We start from the raw sequence: 21,069 nt of genomic DNA, 5'->3' as shown, positions 1-21,069 counted from the left end.
GTAGTGAGCAAGCTTCTTTATTTTAACGTGGCTCACATCCATGCATGTAAATATAAGACAGTATATATCACAATTTGGTTTAGACAGCCCCCTAGTTGTGAAGCTGAACTAACCCACATAACTCCTATCAACACAATCTTATCTCTCTCTTATCTAAAAAAAAGTTTTTCCTAATTTTCAACCACAATCAGAATTTGCATTTTATTCTAATCATAAATCATCATCATAATCTGTCAGATTTGTACCACACGAAACAAATTTCATAACAAAATAATCGGTTTTAACAAAGCTGTGGACAGCTGGACGGTTTTCGCGCTCGCCTTTTTTGTTCCTGGTGGGCTCCCCTCTGTCTCCATGGTAACGCAGGCACCGCCATAGCGCGAGCGTTGTCTTGTTTTTGAGCAGTAGCAGTGCGGTGGGTCCAGAGAAACTGCTTTCTTCCACATTTAGCGATCAAACCTGACAAATGTGAGTTCACCGAAACTCTCCGCGCTCATGTTTGTTACCGAGAGCGCCGTGAACGCGCAGGAGGAGCTTCCGGTCGTTTGTTTCGTTGTAAAACGTCTGTAACGTTTCAGGCTTTTAAATGGTTTTATTAACGGCAGCATCTTCAGTTTAACAGGTAACTGCAGTTAAACTGTAATTGCCAAAACGGATTCATCAGGAATAAAAACGTTTCAGAGCTAACGACACAGAACGAGCTAAAGATGACAGAATAATGTGAAATAAATAAATACATTAAAGAAGTATTGTAAACAAGGAACCAGCCAGAATCCTTTAGAGGGAAACAAAAGAAAAGTAAATGAGATAGAATCAGAACAACAGACAGGGACATCACTCAAAGCTCAGAAACGGCCAGACTTTAATAACAGCGTTAGACTTCCTTCCATTAAATTGGTTTCTGAAGCACTCCAGATTGGTAAAAAGCACTGAGGACAAACCTGGAGCTGATGGGCGTGGCTGCAGACCCGATTTTAACAGGTGGAGAGGTTTAGGAGGAAAAGCGACAGAAACCTCTGAGATAATCCTGTGTGGTTGTAGTGTGCGTGGCTCTCTGATGGGGGTGGCTCCGGCAGCACCCTCGTGTCCACAAACGTAGAAGAGCTGAGCACAGGTTTCTGAAATGCTTGTGGACGAGCCGCGGTGCTTCTGGCAGCTGATTTTCTCTGAAACAGAAGATAACGCAAAGTTTTTCCTGTGTCCTGGTGAAACTTTAAGTCTCTGTGTTTTCCTCAGACACTCCCGAGGCTCCTCTGACTTCAGAAAAACACAATGCCGGTGAGTAACCTTAATCCATTACTTTTTGTCAGAGGACGGCAGGTGTGACGCCTCTTCAGCTCGACTGTGTTTGATGTTCAGTTGGTCTTCTTCTTCAGGTGTTGCCTGTTTGGAGGCTTGCAATCCCTCTACCTGCAGTGCTGATGATCACTGTGAGTCTGTACATGATCGTCCTAGGGATTGGGCTCTGGATCCGATACTGCCTCAAGGTTGGTGCTCTGTTCATGCTTCTTACAGACCAGAAAACTAAGAAATGGTTCCCTGTGAGGTACTTAGCTTTGGTTTGACCCTTGCAGGGACCCGTCTTTGCTCTATGGGCTGTGTTTTACCCACTGTGCTGTCAGCTTTAACTTATAATAAAATTCTCTGCTGGATTCATGCAGGTATAGGAAAATATACATGAAATGTTTCTATTGTAAAGCTGGCAGTTATCATTTTACAGCTTATGAACACTTTTATATCTCAGTAGTTCTCAGAAACATGCCTGTGTCTGCTTGAGCTGCAGTAGTTAACCCTGTGGGTTTATTCAGGTTGTGGCTGTGCAGGCAGGCATGCACTTTTACTGTTCCCCTGATTCTGAGAGATGCAGTTTATAAAGTGTAACACAGACGACTGGACTCTGGAGAAGATCATCCGACCCAGCTGTGGAAGGGTTATTTATTCAGCATTTAAAGAAGCTTGTATTTGAGGTTACAGCGTGACGTCCGGGGTCTAGCAGGATTCTGACTGAGGTCATGTGACAGATTTTTGCATTTCTGTGTGCCTTTAAGGACTACTGTTCTTTAGAGTGCAGTGAATGCTGTGCAGACCTCTCTGTGTGCGAGCAGTGCATCAGACTGGGTGAAATGTGCGACTGCCGCCTGCCGGCTGTGGGACCATTCCTGGCTGAATCCTGCTCTCCGGCTTCTGTAAGTAAACCAGCAGCACTGGCGGTCACACGAGCTCCGGCACAGAAACCATCAGCTCACGTTTGGAAACACTCTCCTCAATGTTGGTGTAAAATGTGATAAAACACTCAGACACATTCAAACAATGATGCTGATGAGGTGGGCAGAAGGTTCATTTTACAGTGAATAATTATATAAAATAAATCAATGATAGTCATTAAAAGCAGAGCGATTAAAAACTGACGTAAATAAAATGAAGCCTCACTGTTCCTGTTGTGGTCACATCAGGTGCCACTACCCCTAAACCAAATGAGATTACTGGAGACAAACCAGCAACCCTTCACTTTCTCAAACCACTTTGGAGACACTAATCCTGGTGATCTCAGATGTTATCAGTAATGACATGGTGTATTGATAATGTCTGTGAACTGGGAAGCCAGTGACCCCATTCACAGTGAGGTGAACATTTGCTGCAGAGCTGTGTGTCAGCTGTCGCCAGAAAGGAAAGGTTCCTCAGAGGGTGCTGGACCGCCCCACCGTGACTGACAAAGGTTTGCAGATCATGTAAATGTTAAACAACACTGCATTTTCCATATCATGCTGCAACCCACAAAGAATTTGAATCAGCAGGCTGTTAAACCCACAGCTGACCTCTGAACTCTGTGCTGCTGTAGAAAAAGCTGCTTCTTGTTGTTGCCTTATGTGAAGAAAGTGAGCTTACATATGATCAAGATTGTCAGCTGTGTTAGCTGATCAAAGTGTATCATTAATGCAAAATGTATAGTTTGGTTTGCATTAATAAAATCAGGAGGTATGCATCACCACACGCCTCATGATCTAAGTGTTATTGTCAGGGTTATAATGGTAAATTAAAATAATGAATGTGTGTGGGTAAAACAGCTTCCTGGCTGCAGGAGAAGTTCACCTGCTGGGACAGGTGAAGCTACACAAGCGTGCTTGTTGGTTTCTGCGGGTTCTTCAGGACACAGCAGGTGCTGCCGTTAAATCCTTGCCCAGAAAGTTAGTCTCCTGTCTGAGCTGCTGTGTTTTTCTTTCCTACAGTGCTCCAGGTGGGACTGTGCCTGTACCTGCCAGGTTCCTGACTGCGACACCTGCAACTGTTTATGCTTCGAGATCAGGATGAAGTAGGAGGCGAGGATGGAGGTGCTCATCCACCGAACTAATTTTATACTTGTTATAGCATTTACAGCGGAGATGGAGGTGGCTACACACAGAACCGGCCTTACACCTTCTCTTCTGAGTCATTCACTGACTTTTTCTCTTTGACTTTTTGAGACTGAACATTTTTCTTTCATTGCCAGAGAATGGGTTGCCTTGCCACTGATAGGCTAACCGGCAGCTGTATGCTGATATATTTCTTCTGTAAATGTGGCTCCATAATCACTATGGTTGGCTGGCCTTTTCTATACACTAATTTCCGCTAATTTAAGAGACTACCCACCACCACCATCACATATCCTCCTCTACATTTACTATAATTACTGCCTTTGGACCATCTGTGTGTTCATCTGAGTATCTGCATCGATCTTACTCGGATCACACAGAGCTGACTGAATGGGCAGGTTTTCGCTTCCTTCCTGATCAGGGTCCGCCCTTGGTGGATTGTGATAATGTCGACTGTAGGTCTCTAAAACGGTGCTATTATCCCTGAGCAGCGGGTCTTGGATTAAAAGCATCAACGCCAAAAGAGACCTTGTGCCTTATGAAACGGCCTGAGGTCACGCCGAGCTGATGTCTGTTTTGCTGAAAGTTCCTTCAGTACCTTGTTTTTGACGAATGGTTTATTAAATCCACATTTACACCACAGAAGCTTCTTTTGGTTTTATCTCCTCCCACTAAAACCTCCCTCCTCGGGAAGTAGCTACAAAGTTACAGCTGAGTTTGCACACAGTGCCATATGTACATGAGCATGTTCAGGGATTGTACTCCTGTTTATGTTTCCAGGACTACTGCAAACAGGAAGGATTTCCACGTCATCTCAAAGCAATAAAACAGACACATTTTGTGTTTACCCCACAATTTTTTTATTCTTTCATCCCTCATATCAAACATTTGTTTTCCACATGTAAATTCTTTATTTCATTTTATCTGTTTAGCAGATATTTGCTGACTTCTGCTCACTAACTAAGATTTGTAGTCAACCTCTCCATCAGGTGTTCCAGATGTTTGTGCTGATGATTCGTCCAGCAGAATGTATGATTTGATCCTCCACAGCTTCAACACTGAGCTTTCTTTAGATAACCTGTTAAGAATCAAGTCAAATTTTTGCAGGCACAGCTTTACGACTGAAAGTCTCAAGGTCGAGGCTTGTTCACATTCATTTGTGTCCGCGACATCATGTAAATCAGGTCAGACTCTCTACAGGAAGAGTTGGAGACAAAGGGAGAGGCTGAGGAGGTGGAAGATGGCAAATGTGTAGGCCTGAGCCGGACGACCCCCGCTGGTGTCAAACACACTATTTGAGTCATTTGTAGTGGTGGCCATAGTGGCGGTACAGGTGCTGCTGGTAGAGGTAGTGATGGGGGCATTGGTGGGGTTGGCAGTGGTGTTGGAAGCCGGAGCCAAGCGCATCTCAAGGGTCTCAGTCAGGAAGGAGTTAAAGGAGCTCACTCTGGTGAAGGTCATGACTGAGCTTCGTCTCCTCCTGGCAGAGGAGCTTGGAGCTGTTAACACGACCGCCTGGAACCAAGAGCCGCCCTGCTTACACATCAGTGGGCCGCCAGAATCACCCTGAACAAAGAGACGGGAAGGTTCAAATTTAAAATTCAGAATTATTTGGGTGCCAGGTTGTTCCCTCTAATAAAAAATGTAAAAAGGCTTAAAAATAACACAAAATAGAGAAGCTCTTTAAAATTAAATCTAATTGGCCCATAATGAAGACTGAAACTTCAAAGCTAGATCTGCTTTATGTTTGTACATGTTTCTAAAGATTGTAAGCACTCTGGAAACTCAAGATGATGAACTATCCAAATTCAACATGTGACTGTAATAAGCAGCTAAATCCAAATTAAACAACATGTCAGCAGACAGTGTTATAAGAAGAAGAATCCAGTCATTTACCTGCTGCAGTGCAAACACGTCTGTACAGATGCTCTCACTCGATGATGAGTTCCCACAGTTTACCACCGAGGTCTGAAACTGCTGCATAACTTCCTCAGCTAACATCATGAAAGATAAGAAAATCCTGATGTTTGACTAAAGAAACTGTAAGTGCAGTGGTCCACATGTGTAATCTGAGAGATGGACTGGTGCAGAGTCTGGGCAGAACTCTGTCAGCCTTCATGTTGCTGACTCACCTCCTCCTCTTCCAGGACTCCAACCGGCCGCCCAGCACGCCAAGCCCTCGGCGAAGGTTCTCCCGTTGTCCAAGCAGATGGGCTGGATGTAGTCGGTCAGGGTGGGCTGGGCAGATAGACGGAGGATGGCTATGTTGGTCCCGGTCGTGTTGCTCAGAGTGATATTTGTCACATTCAACGTCACCTCAAAGGTTGGACATGTCTGTCTGCTGTGGCTCATCCTGTGCTGTTCCACTGGCTGACAGTTGGTGGCAGTAAAACAAAGTAAATGTAGAAATGTGCCAACAAAGTCTGAGACACAAATTGTATAAAAGGATTGATTTTGATTGAAATAGACTAATATATAGTTTCCAACTGGTTACACATAATCTTTCTTTCTTGTTTTGAATTGTCTCCACAGACTTAACCTTATAGAAGAATATGCTTATTCTAGATACTTGTGAGACAGCACACTTGTTTCCTGCATTAAAGTGATTATTTCTCTAAAAATGAACGGGTGTCTTTATGACCCACCTCCACTTCCTATGTTGCCCCAGCCGGTGACCCAGCTGTTAACACCGCTGTAGAAGGTGCTGTCTGAAGCTGCCAGGCAGACGGGAGAAATGTAGCTGCTGAAAGTCACAGATGAGGAGAGCTGCAGGAGGCAGATGTCGCTGTCATCGGTATCAGAGTTGTAGTCTGGATGTTTGATAAGCTTTTAATAACATTTAGGTTAATGTTTGCATTAGCACCATAAAGTGACAAATCAACCGTTTGGTGGAGCACTTTAAAAAAAAAAATCAAACATTAAATTTCATTCATCTATCACATGTCAAAAAAATATGCCTTCCTAAAATGATTCTCAACCGTTTGGTTTAGCAGGTTGTTAAAGGGTTAAAGAGCCATACTCCCTTCTGCACAGTACCTTTGTCTCAGCAGGTTCTTTGGCTTGTTCTGGCCATCATGTGATCAGTGTATTTTTGGAAACTGTTATGTAAAAGATGATTTCCTGGAACAATGCTTTCATGTCTGTCGGCAAACTGGATCTACCAGTAAAAGATTAGAATCAGAATAAGGAACAGTTAAGCACAGGTGAGTTCACAGGTATGCAGAAGTGCAGATTCATGTTTGTAGTGCCAGGAGAGGCCCTGAGGATGAAACAATTCCACTGGTTAAAGGAGACGATAGATGATAAACAAATGAGGTCAACAGAGATTGTATGAGACGTTGTTTACATAAGTAGGTTATTAAAGGCTGCCAAAAAAAAGGTTATTAAAGTGCAAGTGAAGAGCCGGCGCTTGCACACGCGGAGTTTGACACACCTGAAACACACAGCAAGTTTATTGAGATGAAAAAGTAACAACAAAGAATGTAACATACATAAGCAAGTTTCTTAGTAAGAATAAACTTGTTACGGTTTTGTATGTTCACTCGTTTTAGGGGGTTAGTGAGGTAGAGGAGTGTTTATCTGGAATGGAACACAAGGAGGGAAACAAGACGCAAGGGCTCACACAACATATATAAACAGACACACAGGGCAAAGACACAAGAGGGAATCTAATAATCAAGTGAGAAAACTCACAATAAAATACCTAAGATCATAAATGAACCTGAACATAAGCTTCAGAGCCCTTGCTGCTCATGCCTGGTTCGAGCCTTGCTCTGAAACTATGCCTCCCCCGAGCCTGCCGGCAAATGTGGCCACACTGCCTCCAGCGACCCCGCCACCGTCATCCCCTCAAGGATGGAACTCATACCCGGGCCTCGCGAATCTCCCTGGGAATCTCCAAACCAGACACCCGGCAAGTCTTCAGGGTCCACCGCCTCACTTATGCCCATTGTTACGTTTCGGTGTTGTCAGTGTTTTGTTTTTTGCGTGACTGTCATGTATTTCCTGCTTTACTTTGAAAGTCTGTGTTATCTCAGTGTGTTCAGTTTACGTTTCCTTGTCTCGTCAGGTCTAATTTGCCCCAGCTGTGTTTCCCTCCTGTGGTCCATTCCCTGATTGCTCCTTCTATGTATTTAAGCCTTGTGTTTCAGTATGTCATGGTCGCGATCTCCCCCTGTGTTGTAAATAAATAGTTTGTTGTAAATAGCTGTGAATGGATTTGTCAATACTTTTGTTTTGGGATTTTGGTGGAGAGCCTTAGTGTTTTTTTTCTCGTGTGTCTTTTCCTTATTTTTATTTTCTTGCGTTGCACGCCGGTTGCCTAGGCCGGGGTGTAACACCATCGAGCAGATATTTCACGGCTGTAAATACTTGGAGATATGTGGATGTTACCAGTCATCATCGTTCCCCCAGTCAAGTACATTGAGAGAACACACCACTAGTATTTAATCAATCAATCAATCAATCAAAGCTTTATTCGCCACGTGCAGGTTGCACACACACAACACAGACATTACATGGGGATACAGGTCAGAGATCGGTAGCGTTACAGAAAAACACTGAAATATACACTACAATGGGAAAGTACAAGAGGAAAAAAGAGAGCTCTGCTCATGCTGGGCTCCTGGGAGGACAGCATGAGAACAGAAAACAAAAAAACTCCTCTGCACAAAGAAGCACATAAATGTCCACAGCACAACATTATGGAGCACGCGACCAGCCACAGGGTCGGGTGGGGGGTGAAGAGTAATCCGAAGCAAACACAGCAGCCATCCTGCCCAGCGCTACCATTCCAGCGCGGGCTCAGACTCGCCGTGTTCTCAGGAGGGAACAAGATTCGAAGGCATTTGGAAAGGGAGGGGGGATGAGTGTGTGCATATCACTGTATATGTATGTGTGTGTGTGTGTGTCCATAGTTCAGCTGAGACAGTGTCCTTCGCCCTGCCAGGCTAGGTAAAAACAGTCTTCCAGCCAACCCAGGTGGCCTTGCATGGAATGAGAAGGTACAGACTAAACAGTCGTTATCAGGGTGTTTTTGTTGGGCTCCAGCCTTGAGACTGCAGCTGGCGCCGAATGTATGGCACTTTTTCTATTTGTTCCAGAAATAAGCTCATGAAATTTAAAAAGGGAGATCACGTGAGATTGTCTCAAGTTAGAGGTGTGTTTGATAAACGCTATGAACAGACTTTCACGGATGAAATATTCACTATAGACCAATGCATACCTAGGGATCCTCCGGTTTGTAAAATCAAAGATTACGATGGGGAACTAATTATCTGTGGTTTTTACGAGCATGAGCCACAGAAAATCAATGTGGTTGTGGGTAAGCTGTATCATATAGAGAGCATTCTGACAAAACGTAAACAGAGGGGGCAAATGTATTTCCTGTCAAATGGGGAAACTGGCCTGAAAAGTTTAATAGCTGGATTAAAGCCAGTGACCTTAAAAACCTAAAATAAAAACCTTCCACCTCATTTCATGCTGGTGACATGACTCTCAGGTCTCAAGGCTTTTACGTAACACTACCTTCAAACGCTAGCCTAAATGTATTTAAAAATAACACGAGTAGCAGTTTCCGTGAGGATCTCGCCCAGTATCTCTATCTCGATGGGCCCTGGGAGGTGGCTGTCATTAAAATTTCCTATCCCTATACATGGTTCAATCTTCCAAATGATATGGCATACTTTGAATGGAGGAAAAAGAGTGATGCAGAGCAGAAGCCCGCTGATGTTGATAAGCAAAAAATATTTTTTTATGGTTTTTATGAGGATCCTAACATGCTGAGATCACAGATTGATGATGCCTGCCTTAGACGTATTGAATTTGATATTTTTCTCAAATATAACCCAATTCAGAAAAAGTCTGAATTTTCATCTGGTGGAATATATCATCTCAGAGTTTATCCCCCCCCTTGCATATATGCTTGGTGTCACACTAGGGGTCTGGTTAATTTTCGAGCGCAAGTTTGCCCTGTATCCCGCGGATATAACGGCTGGCTGTTACCATTTCTTTTGTTATTCTGACATTGTGACGCCATAGCTTGTTGGTGACATCTATTTGCTTCTGCTGCATGCTGTCAAAATACAGGGTACCTATGGAGATGTCGTTACACTGAGTTTTAACAAACCAGATTACATACCAGTGTCGGAACCATATCGAAAATATTCATATTGAAATCAAAACGGATCAGAAGGAAACTGTGAACTTTACCTACAATAAAACAATAGTTAAGCTACATTTCCGGCCTATTGAGGATCTGTCGTAATTCATAAACAATATGGATAATAATAGATTCATAAAATATTATGAATTTCAGGCTGGTAATGGCATGCCCGGGTTCTCAGGTGCTCCGCTTATTTCTGGGTGCGGGTTAGCATCTATTTTTTCAAAATTCTTCCAATTTGTAACTCCTTTCGTAAAGCGGGGTCTCAGCTGCCAAGAACATACAGTGGCTTACAAAAGTATTCGGCCCCCTTGAACTTTCCCACATTTTGTCACATTACAGCCACAAACATGAATAAATTTTATTGGAATTCCACGTGAAAGACCAACACAAAGTGGTGCACACGTGAGAAGTGGAACGAAAATCATACATGATTCCAAACATTTTCTACAAATAAATAACTGCAAAGTGGGGTGTGTGTAATTATTCAGCCCCTTTGGTCTGAGTGCAGTCAGTTGCCCATAGACATTGCCTGATGAGTGCTAATGACTAAATAAAGTGCACCTGTGTGTAATCTAATGTCAGTACAAATACAGCTGCTCTGTGACGGCTCAGAGGTTGTCTAAGAGAATATTGGGAGCAACAACACCATGAAGTCCAAAGAACACACCAGACAGGTCAGGGATAAAGTTATTGAGAAATTTAAGGCAGGCTTAGGCTACAAAAAGATTTCCCAAGCCTTGAACATCCACGATGGAGTGCCCATGTTAGCATGTACATGGTCTGTAATTCTGGCTCTGAGAAAGGCCCTGAGACGGACTTGACAGCCACTTCTAATTGTGATGATAATTCATCAAGTAGAATTTCACGTCCAATTTGATCCTCCACAGCTTCACCACTGAACTCTTAGATAACCAGTTACAAATAAACTCAAAGATTAGCAGACAAAGTTTTAAGCCTGTAAAGTCTCAAAGTCAAGCTTGTTCACATTCATCTGTGTCCATCACATCATGTGAATCAAGTTTGGGTTCTCTAAAGGCAGAGCTGGAGGCAAAAGGCGAGGCTGAGGAGATGGATGAAGACAAAGATGAAGGAGTGAGCAGGACGACCCTCGCTGCTGTCAAACAAACAATTCGAGCGAGTTGTGGTGGCCATGGTGGTGGTGGTGACGGAGACATTGGTGGGGTTAGTGATGGTGGTGTTGGAGGCTGGAGACAAGAGTGTCCCCAGCGTCTTCGTCAGGAAGGAGTCAAAGGAGCTCACTCTGGTGAAGGTCATAACTGGAGCTTCTCGTCTCCTCCTGGCAGAGGAGCTTGGAGCTGTTAACACGACCGCCTGGAACCAAGAGCCGCCCTGCTTACACATCAGCGGGCCGCCAGAATCACCCTGAACAAAGAGACGGGAATTCAATTTAAAATCAGAAAATCATATCTAATATTATTTGGTTGCCATGTTTTTCCCTCTAATAATGTTTTTTAAAGGTTTAAAACAAAGATACAGAGACACTCTTAAATTAAATCTAACTGGCCAAAAATGAAAACTGAAATTTCAGAGCTGGAACTTCTTACATGTTTCTGAAGATTGTAAGCACTCTGGAAACTCAAGATGATGAACTATCCAAATTCAACATGTGACTGTAATAAGCAGCTAAATCCAAATTAAACAACATGTCAGCAGACAGTGTTATAAGAAGAAGAATCCAGTCATTTACCTGCTGCAGTGCAAACATGTCTGTACAGATGCTCTCACTCGATGATGAGTTCCCACAGTTTACCACCGAGGTCTGAAACTGCTGCATAACTTCCTCAGCTAACATCATGAAAGATAAGAAAATCCTGATGTTTGACTAAAGAAACTGTAAGTGCAGTGGTCCACATGTGTAATCTGAGAGATGGACTGGTGCAGAGTCTGGGCAGAACTCTGTCAGCCTTCATGTTGCTGACTCACCTCCTCCTCTTCCAGGACTCCAACCGGCCGCCCAGCACGCCAAGCCCTCGGCGAAGGTTCTCCCGTTGTCCAAGCAGATGGGCTGGATGTAGTCGGTCAGGGTGGGCTGGGCAGATAGACGGAGGATGGCTATGTTGGTCCCGGTCGTGTTGCTCAGAGTGATATTTGTCACATTCAGCGTCACCTCAAAGGGGTTGGATCCATTTAGCTTCAGACGCCCCAACACGACAGTCCACTCGGACGCTACAGGGGAGCTGTGGGAGGAACGAAGCACACAAACATAAACTTCATCAGCTTCAAACAAAATCTACACCTTTACACTCAACTTCATGGGACCCAAGTTTTACAGATTTGAACCTGGTGACATTCAGGCCTGGTTCTAATTAAAGAGGTATATATTTAACTTCATGAACTCCATGCAGAGCAGAGCAGCATCCATGACCACAGGTGTGACATTACCTCAAGAACAAGGCTGGGAGGGGTTAAAGTGTGGCTTGCCGATCCACCGTAACCACTGGCAAAACACCGGTTAGACATAGTTTGTTTGAGAAAGAAGTCTCCAGAAAATGCTGCCATGAAATGGACCACAACACGCTGAATCAGTTGTAAGAATGAGGACATGTTCAGTTTTAAAAAGATTTACGCCATATATATATATATATATATATATATATATATATATATATATATATATATATATATATATATATATATATATACATATTAAATAAAATCTGTTGAATTAGATTTTGAATAAGTAAATGAGTCTACTGCTCACTATGAGCTCTATCAATCAATAGCATCATGAAAAATGTCTAATCCCCAGCAGATCTTTAAAAATTTTAACCAACATCCCACCAAAGTGTGTAATAGACACGTGCAGAAGCTGCAGTACTACCAGGGAGAGCACTGCCAAAAAGAGAAAAGTTATGAGCAACCAAGGAAGGTGTGTAGCTAGGTGGCTAATATGTATTTACATGTAAATGTGTCTGTTTAAATCCTTTCCTGTAATTATTTTCATGCTGGCTTGAAACAGCTTAGTGCGCTCATGGCTCAAAGAGTTGGCAGTTCGTCTTCTAACCAGTCTGCCCCAGGGCAGCTGTGGCTACAACTGTAGCTGCCTCCACCAGTGTGTGAATGTGAGAGTGAATGAATAGTGGCATTGTAAAGCGCTTTAAGGGTCTCGAAAAGCGCTATATAAATCCAATCCATTATTATTATTATTATTATTAGTGCAACTTCTTAATGTGTGTCCTATTACACGCCTCACCAAGATACTGGGGTCATCTTTTATAAATGTACACTATGGTACCTAAACCATCTATGCAGTTTAAAGAATTAAATTACCAGGAAATGAAGTACACCACAGAAAAAAAATGTGGCCTATTAGGGCCAGAGTGCCATCATGACTGAAAAATCTAAATAGCCTTCAGATTTACTGAATATTTCCTAGTCCGAGGCAAATTAACTGTATGATCATCCGGCCAAACTACAGCTCCAACTCACCTTGAGAAACAGCTGGCGTCACTCAGCACAGAGTCCAAGGCTACCAGAGTCCCACCACACACGTGATTTCCATTTTTCTGCAGGCTCGCCATCCACGGCCACGAGCCCACTGACGCAAGCAAGGTTCCCCCGAAAATGTGTGAATTCCTCGGAGCTTGTCCACAGACTACAGCTGAGGACAAAACCAGAGGCAAACACAAAGAAATCTTAAAAACTTTAACCACATGAACCCATCAGTTCAAGTTCATGTAGTGTATAATGGACTCAAGGTTAGAATGTTTTCTTTAATAAAGTATTGTCATGATGGGTCCTCACGTTGGGCAGTGGTCAGATGCAGCGTGGTTGTTGGAAGTATTGTATTTGTAGGTGTGGCGGGGGTTGCTGGGGGGGTTGTGGTTGTTGGATGATTGGTGGTTGTTGGAAGTGTGGGGGTTGTAGTGGTGGTGGTGGTGGTGGTGTTAGTAGGTGTGGTGGTTGGCACTGGTGGCAGTCCTGTGCAGGAGACACTGAGGTCACTGTTGGTCCCAGTGGACGTGAACGTCATGAAGCCCGGCTGGTTGGAGGAGATCTGGCTGTTGATCCAAGTCTGGTACTGGGATACTCTGGCGTAGACTCCTGGAAAATTAGGCAAGGCGCAACCTTCCCCAAAACTGACGACTCCCGCCTGAATCCAGCGACCGCTCTGCTTGATCACCATTGGACCTCCTGAATCCCCCTTTGAGAGCAGAAACATTTACTGTTAGCTGAGGAGAAGAAACTCTAGAAGGTGAAAATGTGCCAAACACAGGTAACAACAATCACCTGACAGGAGTCCTTTCCTCCTGCACTTAACCCGGCACAGATCATGTTGTCAGTGATTGATCCCACTCCATAGTTACAGTTACATTGCCTGTTTCCCACAACAGGAACCTCCACCTCCATCAGGTTTTGTGGAGAAGGAAGGGGCACTGAAGGGGTAAAAAAACAAAATCTGTTTAATAAACAGCGTGTGACAGATTAAAGGTAGAAACCTGAACAGTAAACAAAGCATCGTTCCACTTCCAGGCATTTATTCTGGTGGTGAATAAGTTTTAACTCAAAGGATTTCCAACTTTCAGTGGTCACATGACAGAAAGCTGTATATATTGAACCACCAGACAAATCTGATTAAATGTAAAAAAAAAAAAAAGAGGCACAATCAGTTTTTAAAAGTGTTTTTGACGTTCTGTTCGTATCTCTATCTTTGATGCTTCAGACATTTCCCAAATAATTCAGTCCATGTTTCTTTTAGTGTTTATAAAGTCTGTTTCCCCTCCACGCGCACAGGTTTATCATCAAAAATGAAACTGCATGAGACCAGTTTCTTTTTTACAAACATTTCCTTTGAGGTTGGCTCAGAAACTTGGTGAATTTTTGACTTTTCGAGGACAGTGACGTCATCAGCGAGAGACCGGTGACCAGCATCGCGGAGCATGACGTCCGAGCGGCACTGAGGAGAGTGAACACAAGGAAAGCGGCGGGGCCAGGCGGCATCACCGGCCGTCTGCTGCGCTGCTGTGCTGACCAGCTAGCAGGTGTGTTCACTTACATCTTCAACGAGTCCCTGGCGAAGTCTGTGGTCCCCACATGCTTCAAAAGATCCACCATCATCCCTGTGCCCAAGAACAGCAAACCCTCATCCCTGAACGATTACCGTCCAGTTGCACTGACCTCGGTAGTAATGAAGGTGTTTGAGAGGCTGCTGAAGAACATCATCTCCTCCTCCATCCCAGACACCACAGATCCGCTGCAGTTCGCCTACAGATCCAACAGATCCACAGAGGATGCCATCGCCCACGTCCTACACACCACTCTCAGCCACGTGGACAAGAAACAGGGTAACTATGTGCGAATGCTGTTTGTTGATTACAGTTCAGCGTTTAACACAATAGTGCCCTGCAGACTGTTCACAAAGCTGAGGGATCTGGGACTTAACAGCCGTCTGTGTGCATGGGTGTTGGACTTCCTCACTGGCAGAACTCAGGTGGTGAGGGTGGGCAGGTGCTTCTCCAACAGCATCACCATCAACACAGGAGCACCTCAGGGATGTGTCCTCTCGCCACTGCTCTACTCCCTCTACACTTCAGACTGTGTGGCCACCCACGGCTCCAACACCATTGTGAAGTTTGCTGACGACACAGTGGTGTTGGGTGCCATCTCCAACAACGATGAGACGGCCTACATGGATGAAGGGAAGAATCTGGCATCGTGGTGCCAGGACAACCACCTCCAGCTGAACGTCAGCAAGACCAAGGAGCTGGTGGTGGACTTCAGAAGGGGTCAGCACAGAGACTACAAGCCCATTATCATCAATGGAGCTCCAGTGGAGAGGGTGCAGTCCTTCAAGTATCTTGGTGTCCACATCTCCTCAGACCTGACATGGGCTGCCCACATTCAGGTCCAGACCAAAAAGGCTAGGCAGCGCCTGTATCACCTACGACAACTGAGGAAGTTCAGGGTCTCTCCAAAGATCCTCAGGATTTTCTATACAGGCGCTGTGGAGAGCATCCTCACACAGAACATGACATCGTGGTTCGGGAACAGCTGTGTGAAGGACCAAAAAGCTCTCCAGAGAGTGATCCGTACAGCAGAACGCTGCTGCAGGATTGCTCTCCCCCCGCTTCAGGACACCTACACCAGGAGATGCCGGACTAGAGCAGCGCAGATACTGAAGGACCCGTCCCATCCTGGCAACAAACTGTTCCAACTTCTGCAATCTGGTAGAAGGTTCCGCATCTTCCGGGCAAGGACAGAGAGACTCAAGAGGAGCTTCTATCCCCAAGCCATCCGTGCCCTAAACACACACACCCGCCCTCTCACATCATCTATAATTGACTGAGACAGGACTCTTCCAGACACTAAACCAAGGCACAATGTACATTTCAATTCCTTTAATTTTAAATATGTTTATATTGTCTATCCTGTAAAATAGTCAGATGTCTATTCATATTAATGTACAGAATTCACCTGCTTGCTGCTACTACTGCACATGCACAATGTATATATATATATATATATATATATACATTCTTCCTCTACACCCCCCCCTAAAGTTTTTGCACATGTCGAGATGCGTGTCAGGCTACATTTCACTGTGTGTTATACTTGTATAACTATGCATGTGTCAAATAAAGAACCTTGAACCTTGAATAAATTCATAAATCATAGTTTCTGAAACATTTAGGCTTCTCTTCAGCAACAGAATCATAAAATAAGCAGACAAAGGCTCCTTTATGGATACTTTGGAGAAGCTGTTTGTTTCCTGTCATCCTCAGACAATATTAATCTGTTCTAACCAGTGACCCACCTCCCCTTCCTATATCGCCCCAGCCGGTGACCCAGCTGTTAACACCGCTGTAGAAGATGCTGTCTGAAGCTGCCAGGCAGACGGGAGAAATGTAGCTGCTGAAAGTCACCGGTGAGGAGAGCTGCAGGAGGCAGATGTCGTTGTCGTTGGTACCAGAGTTGTAGTTTGGATGTTTGATGATCTGTGTTACTGTCCGAGACACTGCATTGGGATTAGATCCCTGTAGACTCTGAAGGCCCAGATTCACAGTCAGACCGGTTGGAGTACTGCTGAGATCATCAGGAGCGACACGAACAGTGCACAGTTGTTACAATTGTTATAGACGAGAAAACATATATAAAGTTTGACTTCCTGCCCTGTTAAATATTTATCCTGTTACCACCCTCAGCCCCCAGATTAGGACCCTCCATAATTTCCTTAAATCATGTTTAGAGTGCAGCTTCAGCCTCATCACTCACCTTCTAAAGCAGTGAGCAGCAGTCAGCACCCACTGACTGTTAATGAGGGATCCTCCACAGAAGTGGGACCCAGATGTTTGCAGACTGACCTGCCAGGGCCAGCTGCCAACAGGGGCCACCTGTCCTCCTACAATCCTGGTGTTCAGAGACGCCTTACCACAAACTGAAGACCGACATTAAAACACAGAGTGAGCATTACTGTAGGAGCTGTAAACTCTCAGCACTACAAACTGCTGAGTGAGGACACAGTGATCCTGGAGTCTACAGTTCACTCACAAACTAATATTCATATGAAACTAAAGATTTATTAAACATAAAACTAAATCATTACACAAAGAAGCTTTTTCTTACCATCCAGCTGTGACTCAGACTCTGAAACACAGAAAACAAACCATTTTAAAACTAAAAATCTTCATTTATCTGTCTGTGATTAGTTCACTGTCGTTAATAATAGTGGGAAAGTTGATTGTCTGTGGTTAGCTATAAGCATCCAGCAGAAGCTCCAGTAGTGGCTGTAGCAGTGAGTCAGTCCCCATGTTGGAGAATTTTAATGACATCATCTGACCAATAGCACGGCTGCTGTGAGGCGACTCTACTAACAGACCCTTTAAAATCTTGATTATGTGACCAGCTTTGTTTATGCTGCCACCTGTTAATTAATTGAATGTATTTTGGGAAATTTTCAACTTGTATACATATTCATATATATTTATATGTACTGTATGTGTTGTTTACTCCATTAGTTTTACATTTGTGGTATTTCTTCATTAACAGACGGATGACGGCACCCACTGGACTCCATTCCAATAATTCCAACTAATCATTGACCGAGCAAAGCAGTCAATGACGCCAGTGGGCAGCTTCATCCATCTGTTAAACGCAATCTTTGTAGGTATGTCTGTGAATGTTCTCAGTCATCCAGGTCATCATAGTCTAAGGAGCTTAGAAAGAAAAGCGTCTGGACTTCTTTGAGTTGCTTGAAGACGTTTCACCTTCATCCGAGAAGCTTCTTCAGTTCTAAGGTCAAATGGTGGAGAGTCCCAGATTTAAACCCAGTGGGAGTAACCCCCCACAGAGGGACAAAGGACCCCCTGATGATCCTCTACCAGTTGGAGCGTCCCCAGACGCCTTAACGCCCACTCACATCCTGGGCCATCTGACCTCAGGAAATCACATGATAGGGTGGGGCCAGGTTTCACAATGAGCTCACCCGAAACCCTGGCTGATTGGGACCCACACCCGTTTTTACACCTTAACTCATGTGATTAGGTAGAGGATCATCAGGGGGTCCTTTGTCCCTCTTTGGGGGGAAACTCCCACTGGGTTTAAATCTGGGACTCTCCACCATTTGACCCTAGAACTGAAGAAGCTTCTCGGATGAAGGTGAAACGTCTTCAAGCAACTTAAAGAAGTCCAGACGCTTTTCTTTCTAAGCTCCTTAGACTATCTTTGTAGGTAGTTTGTGTGTGTGTGTGTGTGTGTGTGTGTGTGTGTGTGTGTGTGTGTGTGTGTGTGTGTGTGTGTGTGTGTGTGTGTGTGTGCGGGGTTACCTTTTACACTGTTAATGTTTTCGTTCTATAGACTGGTTTTACCTCCATTTCTGAGAGGATCGTTATCGTGCTGTTTGTCTTGAAAGAGTTTCCTGATCTGTGTGTGTGTGTGTGTGTGTGTGTGTGTGTGTGTGTGTGTGTGTGTGTGTGTGTGTGTGTGTGTGTGTGTTGGTCTGGGCTGCACACACAGTATTTTCATCTTCCACCCTCCATCATTTCATAGAAAAGGTCTTTCCTCACCGTAGTTTGGACACAAATGATGCGGCACCTTCTCAGAATCTAACGCACTTCCTGCACTGAGCTATGATGAATGAAACCTGTTATCACATCTTTAACTGTTAAAGATGTTATCACATCTTTAACTGGCACGACAAACTGCTGCGCATCGCCGTCACACTTTTCATTTAAAAAACATCTCCAAAGCTCAGAGATCAAACATCCTTTTGAAACGTCTCAGTCGGTTAAGCTGCAGCTAATAATCCCATGAATGACTGAATTAAAGAAATAAGACAGCCAGCTTTCCCCTTAAATATATTTCCAATTAAATATTAAAGACACACATTTTTTAAATTTTAACTAAAGTGATACAACATTTCAGTCCACATTGTGCAGACTGAGATATGATCATGAAAGCAGATCTAAAATATTTACTAAATCTGACACTCGACACTTAATGTCACTAAATAATGACGGGGTAGCTTTAATTTTATTGAAAAATATTTATAAAATAAACTTTTATTGTTGGAGGAAATTAAAAATAATCCTCTCTGTTTCTTTTTTCAGATGCCATTAGTGTGATTCATGTAGTGAAGACAGCAGCTGCAGAAAGCGGTCATACGCACAGAGAGCAGTTTTAAAGTTATAAACAACCATCAAATAATCATTAATAAACATAAAGATTCAAACCTCTCATGAAGAAACTTTTATGAGAGGTTTGAATCACAGCCAAGTTTGAATGAAGCTTTATTGACCAGGACAGAAAGTAAAACTGCTACTGAAGAATCAGGAGAACATTTTTAAATAAAACATGTATTATATATGACATTTATATTATTATATCATGTGATCATGAGCTCTGAAACACGATATATGTACATGTACTGGAACTCAGTTATTGATCTGAAATGTTTAAGCTTAATCAGGTTAAGGTGATATCCTCCTTTGTCACACGTTTAGATCCTCATGAATAAATGATGTGTGTCAATCAAAGCTGACTGAATAAACCAACAAAAGTTAAGGTGAAATAAAGAAGTTAAAACCTCTCAGCTGCTTCCAAACCAAACAGATCATCACGTTTATCTGTGAACCTAAAATAAACCACCAGTCCTCCTTTTCCTGCAGTGTCACTTTAAAGTGAAGCGCTGTGCTCCTGAGTGTTTTCGCCCTCTGAGTCGTACCTGCTGCAGGTGTGTGCAGAGAGCTCTTACCTTGGGTCAGGAGCATCAGCCCAGCAGCCAAACACATCACTTTGTAGAAAGCCATCGCTGTAAGATCCATACCTCCAGACCTGCTGAGGCATAAATAACCTTCCTCTCTCCTCCTCCTCTCTGTCTGCGGTGCATCCCACACCAACACCTGTCTGACGACACGCCCAACATTGCAGCTCACCTGATTTTCCTCACATCAGACACAGTGGAAAAGCAAAGAAGCCAATGTGGGCGACGTGAGAGGGGTGACTCGGAATAAGAGGAATCATGATTTCACTCCAACAAAAAAACACACAATATTTTCTATTCCCGGTAACCTGATGGACCTCCTGCGTAGAGTTACGCACGGATTTATTCTTGGGTCAGAAACTATGGTCAGCACCTGAGTTTCTCCAGTGTCTGCGTGGCAGCCTTAATGCATTTTATCTGCATCCCCTGATTTCCTGAAGTCATTTTGCTTCAGCTGATCTTGAGAAGCTCAGTACTATTCAGCAGCACAATCAGAAATACGATGTAAGCTAGCTGTTCATCAGTGTACCAAAATTTTTGCTCATTAAATCAGGCTTTTGGCACAACTGAGGCTCTTTCAGGATTTTAAGATAACGTATCAATGTTTAGAAAAGGAGTATTAAAAGTTGTGTTAGCTGGACTCTCAACACTGATGCTGTTTTAGACTGACATGTGAATAAAAGCTGTAATTGGTAACTCTACATTGCTCATAGATGTGAGTGTGACTGGTTGTCTGTCTCTATGTGTTAGTCCTGCAACAGCCTGCGACCTGTCCAGGTGTACCATGGAGCCCTGGGATAGGCCCCTGTCACCCTGAAAAGGATAAGATGGATGGAACATAAGCGTGTCCTCTACTTCTAAGAGGAAAAAAAAGAGGTGGACCAAGATTGGACTCTTGAGGGACCCCGCATGTGAGCAAAGTCACTGGTCATAAACCCATAAACTATAAACCTGTTGTCTTCTTCCTCCTGCTCCCTTTAGAGGTCACCACAGCAGATCATCTGCCTCCACCTCCTCCTGTCCTCCTATCCCAGCATCATCCTCTGTCACTCCACCCCGCCACATGTCCTCCTTCACTACATCCAAGATTCTTCGCTCACGTCTATCTCTTCTCCTCCTGCCTGGCAGCTCCATCTTCATCGTCCTCTGTCCGGTATATCCCCCCTCCCTCCTCCTCTCAGATCATCTCAGCCTCTCTGACTCCCCCCTCCATGAGACATTTCATTTTGTGTCCTTTACAGTCCCAGATCACTATGAGACCTTCAGCTGACATGTACAGGAAGAACAATGGCAGAACATCAGCAGGTGAATCTCACCTGTCAACATTCCTGTGT

General features: G+C 43.9%; 2 protein-coding genes across 6 annotated transcripts; one reads left to right on the top strand and one right to left on the bottom strand.

Annotated features, from left to right (window-relative positions):
- The first annotated feature begins 324 nt into the window (after positions 1-324).
- LOC143418416 (uncharacterized) lies at positions 325-6,181 on the top strand. 4 transcript variants are annotated; one of them, XM_076883481.1, is made up of 6 exons: positions 327-468; positions 1,237-1,278; positions 1,377-1,487; positions 2,049-2,186; positions 3,228-3,329; positions 5,498-5,983. In XM_076883481.1, the coding sequence occupies exons 2-5, from the start codon at positions 1,273-1,275 to the stop codon at positions 3,312-3,314; spliced, it is 342 nt and encodes a 113-aa protein (XP_076739596.1). In that variant the 5' UTR covers positions 327-468; positions 1,237-1,272; the 3' UTR covers positions 3,315-3,329; positions 5,498-5,983. The 4 variants fall into 4 exon arrangements, with proteins under 4 accessions (XP_076739593.1, XP_076739596.1, XP_076739595.1 ...); XM_076883478.1 differs by lacking the exon at positions 3,228-3,329 and having other exon boundaries at positions 325-468; positions 5,498-6,176; XM_076883480.1 differs by lacking the exon at positions 5,498-5,983 and having other exon boundaries at positions 328-468; positions 3,228-3,995.
- Positions 6,182-7,813: 1,632 nt separating this feature from the next.
- Positions 7,814-19,811, bottom strand: LOC112434764 (transmembrane protease serine 9). Of its 2 annotated transcripts, none has more exons than XM_024802267.2 (10): positions 19,727-19,811; positions 17,101-17,121; positions 16,750-16,912; positions 16,292-16,560; positions 13,768-13,913; positions 13,282-13,681; positions 12,967-13,138; positions 11,461-11,714; positions 11,225-11,322; positions 7,814-10,899 (listed from the first exon to the last, which is right to left on the bottom strand). In XM_024802267.2, exons 1-10 carry the CDS (start codon positions 19,794-19,796, stop codon positions 10,546-10,548), a joined length of 1,947 nt encoding a protein of 648 aa, XP_024658035.2. In that variant the 5' UTR covers positions 19,797-19,811; the 3' UTR covers positions 7,814-10,545. The 2 variants fall into 2 exon arrangements, with proteins under 2 accessions (XP_024658035.2, XP_076739587.1); XM_076883472.1 differs by having other exon boundaries at positions 16,292-16,557.
- Positions 19,812-21,069: the final 1,258 nt, after the last annotated feature.

The sequence above is a fragment of the Maylandia zebra genome, linkage group LG4, assembly GCF_041146795.1.
Source record: "Maylandia zebra isolate NMK-2024a linkage group LG4, Mzebra_GT3a, whole genome shotgun sequence".
Lineage (NCBI taxonomy): Eukaryota > Metazoa > Chordata > Actinopteri > Cichliformes > Cichlidae > Maylandia > Maylandia zebra.
The sequence above is the reverse complement of the archived record's forward strand: the minus strand, read 5'-3'. Positions and strand labels throughout refer to the sequence as shown.

Excerpts from the sequence above, each read along its gene's own strand:
- LOC143418416 (XM_076883479.1), top strand. Across the intron at positions 1,488-2,048 it reads GGATCCGATACTGCCTCAAG|GACTACTGTTCTTTAGAGTG; the intron begins GTTGGTGCTCTG and ends TGTGCCTTTAAG. Across the intron at positions 2,187-5,497 it reads AATCCTGCTCTCCGGCTTCT|GACTCCAACCGGCCGCCCAG; the intron begins GTAAGTAAACCA and ends CTCCTCTTCCAG.
- LOC112434764 (XM_024802267.2), bottom strand. The coding sequence starts at position 19,796 with ATGGATCTTACAGCGATGGCTTTCTACAAAGTGATGTGTTTGGCTGCT. Across the intron at positions 13,682-13,767 it reads GAGGAAAGGACTCCTGTCAG|GGGGATTCAGGAGGTCCAAT; the intron begins GTGATTGTTGTT and ends CTGCTCTCAAAG. Across the intron at positions 11,323-11,460 it reads GAGTCCTGGAAGAGGAGGAG|CTGAGGAAGTTATGCAGCAG; the intron begins GTGAGTCAGCAA and ends TCATGATGTTAG.